The 6,368-nt window shown below is 47.2% G+C and overlaps 1 protein-coding gene across 2 annotated transcripts in view; it reads right to left on the bottom strand.

The window, feature by feature from the left end:
• Positions 1 to 1,453: 1,453 nt before the first annotated feature.
• RBPMS2 (RNA binding protein with multiple splicing 2) overlaps positions 1,454 to 6,368 on the bottom strand; it is a 53,419-nt gene continuing 48,504 nt past the window's right edge. The window contains exons 7-8 of one of the 2 annotated variants that reach the window (XM_019504552.1): positions 3,662 to 3,731; positions 1,454 to 2,399 (exon numbers count right to left, since the gene is read on the bottom strand). In XM_019504552.1, coding sequence (XP_019360097.1) covers positions 3,669 to 3,731 — 63 coding nt within the window. In that variant the 3' untranslated portion in view covers positions 1,454 to 2,399; positions 3,662 to 3,668. The remainder of the gene's footprint in view (positions 2,400 to 3,661; positions 3,732 to 6,368) is intronic. The other variant, XM_019504553.1, reaches the window with a different exon arrangement.

The raw sequence follows: 6,368 nt of genomic DNA, 5'->3' as shown, positions 1-6,368 counted from the left end.
AAGTCATTATATCTTTCACCTTCCCCACTGGTTGTGGCCCATCTCCTTACCTGGTCAGGGAGCCAGGGCAGGCTAGATGCCCAGGCAGAGGAGGGGTGCCCAGCTCTGAGCACTGTGGGGCAGGATGTCCCTTCTGCAGAGGGGCTGCTACAGCATTTAAGCTCTTAGCCAGATCCTGGCTTAGTCTAACAAGAGACTGTCCCAAGCTGCTGTTAGTACAAGCCCTGGAAAGGGCAACAGGGACAAGTCAGATGGAAGGGAAAGGTTACTAGGGGCTGAGCCTATGGGACTGAACATGGAAGACTGGTCCTGGCTGCTCTCCCACTGCCTTTGCTTCTGGAGCACTCTGTACTTGTAGGGCAGAGGACATGGTGCTGCCCACAAAGCCAGTCTGCTCCCAGCTGCAGGCTGGGAAGAGCACTGCTGCCATCTTGGGAGAGAGAGTTCAGTAGTGGAGGACATTTTCCTTCTATGGAGATCTCTCCCGTCTCCACTCAGCTTTCCAGAGCAGCAGACATTCCTGGTGCCCAGGCACAGGCTTTGCCGTCATCTGCTGAGAGACAGACTGGCACGAAAGTTAGCTGAAAGAGATTGGGCAGATAAGAACCAACTGAGCTGCTGTTGGTCCTCATGCTTTTCCTCCACATCTCTCCCACCCTGACAAACACACACAGCTGGGCAGCACACTCAGGCATTGCTTCCTTCAACTTGCAAACAAAAGACAGCTTTGCACAGAGTACATCTTGGCTGAGGCAAAAAGCAGCCATTTAGTGCTAGCCTCAAGAGCTGCAAGTCAGTCACCACTGCTTTGCAGTCACTCCAGCACACACAAGTCCAAGCAGTTTGCACAGCTCTACCACTGTGCCCAACTTCTGCTTCATCCCAAGGAGACGCACAGATAGAAAAGAGTGCTTTCACTTTAAAAATGAGGCAGCACCATTGCTACAAACTTTGGTAACAGGCATAGAGATCCCTGACAACAGAACAAGAAAAAAAAAAAGACACCAGACTACAAGAAAGTCACAGCAGCCTCTGGATTTTGGGGGGGATTTTTTTGCATTTTATATATTATCCAGTTTCACATTCTCATAGGATCAGCAATTATAGCAACTTATTCTCAAGTCTTTTAATACAAGCAAGAGCCATGGTTGTATAATAATTATTATAATAATAATAATACTTAAAGCACTTCAATACCAAGCAATAAGATGCTAAAACAAAAAACCAAGAATTGCACAATTTGTTTACTATGCCTGACAATCATTGTTACAAAAACAATCCTTTCCTTTCAAGCTTTTAACTAAACATTAACTTATCTTACAGGATTACAAGATCTCTTTAATAATAATAATAATAATAATAATAATAATAATTAATTGCACACAAAAACACACAAGAAACTCTTTGATGCATAAATATTTCCTTATTACACATGGTACAAAAATACTCGTACTTTTTTTTTTGTTCGGTATTCCCATAAGGATGGCTGATTTGGCAAGACTGGATTCTCTCCAATCAGAAGGATGTGGGGGGAGGGGAAGTTAGGACGAGGTTAGATATATATATATTTTACAGCCATTCTATATATGTCTGAGGAAAAAAAGCCCTGACTTTAAAAAAACTGGAGAGAATGGACAAGAAAAAACCCAGTGCATCACACTTTAAAAAAAACACTTTTCAAATTCTTCTGGTTGTACTGGAAGAGGGGAGGGGAAGTGAACAGAGAATGGGTGAGACAAGGAGAGTTAGCAAATTTTTTCAAAAGCCAAGTCTTCACAGAAGCAAGATGAAAAACCTTGATGGATCAATAGTTAGGCCAAGACCTGTTGCTATGGTTACACAAACACTAGAACAAACAAACTTACACACTCTCACATACACAAGTTAAGTGTTTTAATTCATGCCAGAAAAACATGCAAAACCGATCGTCTTTCATTTCCTTCGGCAGAGCTGCATAAACAAACGTTTAGGACAAGGCAGGCCTGGGTATTGCTCTGGAAACAGCAAGGCCTCCAATGGCACCAGTGTCTCGTTGGGTACAAACCTGTCCACCACCAGGATTGAGCTTCTCCAACTAGGCTTCAGTGTAGGAGAAAGGAGAAACTCAGTCATGGAGCCTCAGGAAGGGAGGCAGGTGAGGGGAGGGGGTCAAGCAGACACAGAATGCAGTCCACTGAGTTGGGTTCAGATATATATATATATTTTCACAGTCTTTGAGGGGAAGGGGAGGGAAATCCCACAGCTCCGTAAAAGGAGAAGTGTGAGGTTACTGCAGACTTGGCACCTTGTCAGATACCTACAAAATAAACCAAAGGGATTTTGATTGATCCACTGCTTCATCCCTGGCACATTGCTCCATGGAGAGACAAAAAGGGAAGAATGCAAGCCAAGAAGAGACTCTTAAAAAGAAAAAGGAAGAGAGGAGAGTGTTACTAAGCATGTCTTGTAATTAACTCCACATGCCATTGTTCAAGCCAGAGAATGTAGTGGGTCACCTCCCCAAGCAGCACGTGGAAGATACTGGCAGCAAACTGCCACCTCCTTCCTGAAGGACAGCCTGGAGCAATGGAGTTCATAGACCTGCTCTGAGCAGCAGGAAGAGCCGCTGCCAGCTGGTGGGGGTGACAGCAGACTGCACTGGAGCAAAGGGGTGATCTGGGACCCAGAAAGACTTCATCTTTTCTCCCAGCCCTCCAAGCTATGCAGGGGAAACTTCCACTGTGGCACCACTGGGAAGTCCTCCCATCCCCAGTTGCATGGCTGCTTCAGGCCTAGTCTCTCTCCAAGGCCAAACCAGGACCCTTGCCTTCAGAATTCCCCGACAGCCCTCTCCTCATCTCAGCCTCAGTTCAGGCCCGTCTTGTCTGCTTACCCACTGCCCTGCCCCTCGTTTTTCTATTTTGAGGATTCCTTCAACTCCCGTCTCCCACGTCATAGTACTAACATGCCATTTGGCTGCCCCCGCCCAGTTCATGCCACCCCTTCCCTGTGTGAAGGAGGCAGATTTATCCAGCCTGTGACCAGATTTATTACGTGCCCAACACAGTGGAGCCTTATTTTGGGGTGGCCTTTAGGTCCAATCAGTAAGGGACTCCAAGGCATCCTGCCAATACTCAATACAAGCACCTTGATGAAAGAGTGATATCAGTCTCTGCCAACCCCAGTGCAACAGCCAGGCAATAAGCTATGCGGCTCAGAGGCACCCCTCCTGGCAAAGGAGGAGTTTGCCAACAGGACATTCAACCTCTGTGCACTTACCAGTTATCCTCACAAAGCTCCAAGCCACCTTCAGTTGAACTGAAAAGGCAACGCTTACTGTGACAGCCCAAAACAGTCATTTACTGACCCAAGGTGGTCACTAGTAGCTTCTTTGCATTTAGACAAAACTCACTCAAGCAGCAGAGCCAGACTGCCAACAGCAACAGGAGCTCCATAACTCCAGGCCTCGCATCTTCTAGCGAGATGCAGAAGGAGCTTTTGAAGGTAGCCAGGTTGGGTAGGAGAGGCCAACCTTAGATCCAAATCTTGCCCTATCAGCTCTAGTGTGATATATGTGAAAGCCCCACTCAAAAGCTGAGCTTTGGGCACAGAACACCCTTTGCATGCAGCCAAGAATAGGAGGAACCAGAACCTATCCATCCCACTCAAGCAAGATACTTACCAAAGAGCTAACAAAACTGACGAGACTTCCATCCTTGCTGGGTAGCTTCAGAGGGAGGATACCAGCGCATCTGGAAGAGAAAGCCATTCCACAGCTGTGATCCAATGTCAGGTGGACCAGAGGATCCAGGCATCAGGACATCTTCCACCACATACAGGTTACATGGAGGGTTGTGCGTTAGTGCCAGGGTCAGCAGGGACTCTAGGATGATGCTATCATCCTACTGGGAGTTTCTGCTGCTCAAGGCAGATGTAGTGCAGCAGTGCTACTCAGCATGCCAGATTCCCAGTTCCAGCAAGGCTTTTTGCACAGCTGAGCTCATGCTTGAAAAAGGGTAGTTAGACTCTGATCTCTTTCTTAAAAGTCCTTTTAGCTAATGGAGCTTTCCTTATTTAATTCTTAGGATCAGCATTTAGCTTTAGGGAGGAAGTTAAGTCTTTGTTCATCCAAGGATCCAGAAGTGCTGACATAGCATATTGCTGGCAAGTAACTACTGCTGTCTAACAACTCAAAGCCCCCACTTTTGCCCCTGGGCAGGATAAATATTGGCAATACCAGCCTGACCATGTGACAGCACGACTTGGAATTCATGCCTTGGAGACCACGACAACTAATCTTGGAGACCTACCACATCTTAGTCTTGTTCTTAACATACCCATTCAGACATCCAGAATGTGTCCTTCAGATCCAAATCCATGAGTAATTAATTCACCTGTCTGCCTTTAGATCCACACACAGTAAGCTACTTCAGCTGTTTCCTGGGAAGTTTCCACAGGCGTAGCAAGGAGATGTAAGCTTCTCTCCACTACCTTTGGGTGCTTTTTTGCACTGCTGAATAAGGTTGTGCATCTCACTGGTAGGGCCAAGGGGAGTTCTAAAGGACTCTAGTCCCAAATCTGAGAAGGATGGTCCTTGGCTAGCCATAACCACCACATCACACCCATAAAGACACCAGCATACCAGTTGCCATGTACCTACTGGGGCCACATAAAAAAAAAAAAAAATACAGCCTACAAGATTGGGAGAGAGACATTCTTTGTTCCAAAAAGTTTAAGCAGGCCAGGAGTATGTGGCCACTGCAACAACCAGGATCAAGGCAGTGGAAGTCTTCATACCTTGAAGACATGACAAGCAAATCTTGGACTAGTCATTCTTACTTGGGTCCTAGAAATAAAGGACATGCAAGGCACAGTTAAGGATATCCTGGACCCTGGGGACTACAGCTCACCACCTGATGCAATGGAGGTACCCTCAATGCTTCCCCAACAGCAAGGTCTCACTGTCCATGAACTGGGGTGCCCATCTCTAGCACCCACCATTGCACCACCAGAATAAGAAAACAAAAAACGCAAAACCAAAAATACACCCAGATGATAGTTATCTGCCCTGGTAGAGCAGGTCTTGGGACAAGAGGGGACATCTCCATGGTTGCTCTGGCCCACCAGTCTATCCACTTTCCCTTCCACAGGAAGAATACAGCCTACTCCCAGCAAGGATCTGGGCAACACTGCAGCAGAGAAGCCCAGCATCTCTCATGCCAGAGGCCCTTTTTCAAGTGGCCAGCAAGGCTTAAAAGGACTTTGCAGCAGATCCCTGTGAAGAAAGCCCTCTGGCTTCTCAGGACAGTGGGAGACCCAGAGATGGTTCCTCATAGCACAAAGCATCTCTAAACCAGACAATGGTGCATGTCAGGGGGGAGGGTCTGATATATCTCTCTCCAGTGATCTGTCCTACACACACACACCCTTTTCATAGGCTCTCCCACTGTTAGGGATAGAATAGTGGGGTAGGCCACGCACTGGTCTAACCCAGCATTGGCACTTGCTATGTTCTTAGGAGAATGGCAGCAGAATGGACTTCTTATACCACCTCATTGTTTGCACTTCAGCAATTGCTCCTCCCTTTCAAGCCCCAAGTTAGTCAGCAAGGGAAATGCTGCTAGACAGAGGTCAGGAATTTCCCCTATCCCCTCAGCACTGCGGCACCAGTAGTCACAGGCACAATGCAAATGACTCTCCATTGGCCCATTGAACCAGACACTTCCTAGCATCAGAGGAACACATTATGTTGACACCTGTGCTGCTCATCTACATTAACATTTTTCCAGCTCAGAGTACCTCTGGGGAGGGGAAAGGTGTTTAAATTCCATGCCCTTCCTCCCACTAGAACAACTTGTGCATGCTGATCCAGTTGTGCAAAAACAACTGCTATTCAACTAGACAGGAAAAAGTTTTTCCTTGATGCATTCCTTCCCTCGCATCCACCCCCAAAACCTTGGGCATGATCCCATCTGGGAAGGAGAGTTCTGGAAACTACCCCCTGCCAGCTGACTACACCCAGAGGCCAGTGTAGCACCAGCCAGAGTGCAGCCTCAGCCCAGAAGGGCCATTCTTTGGGCTCTTTTGTCATGTGCCCTGTGTCTTCAAAGCTTTCATCCCCCAAGATGCAAGAAGATTCTTTGTACTTCAGTAAACTCATCCATTAGGAGTAGAGTGGGTAGAGGAAGCTTCAAACTGGATGTGCCACATGCCTAAAGGCAAGCCAAGTCTGCACAGCCTCTAGAACTGGAGTGGCCTGGTTCCGATACAGCGAAGATTGGAAAAGTGATTGCCAATTAAACCTGAACTCCAGAGGGGCAAGACCAGAACCCTTGGTTTCCACCAACAGGCTGCATAGGCCTCTGATACTGAGATAGAAAACCTCCTCT

The sequence above is a fragment of the Gavialis gangeticus genome, unplaced genomic scaffold, assembly GCF_001723915.1.
Source record: "Gavialis gangeticus isolate Ggan-Ray unplaced genomic scaffold, GavGan_comp1, whole genome shotgun sequence".
NCBI classification, from domain to species: domain Eukaryota; kingdom Metazoa; phylum Chordata; order Crocodylia; family Gavialidae; genus Gavialis; species Gavialis gangeticus.
This window is presented reverse-complemented; position numbering and strand designations above follow the sequence as displayed.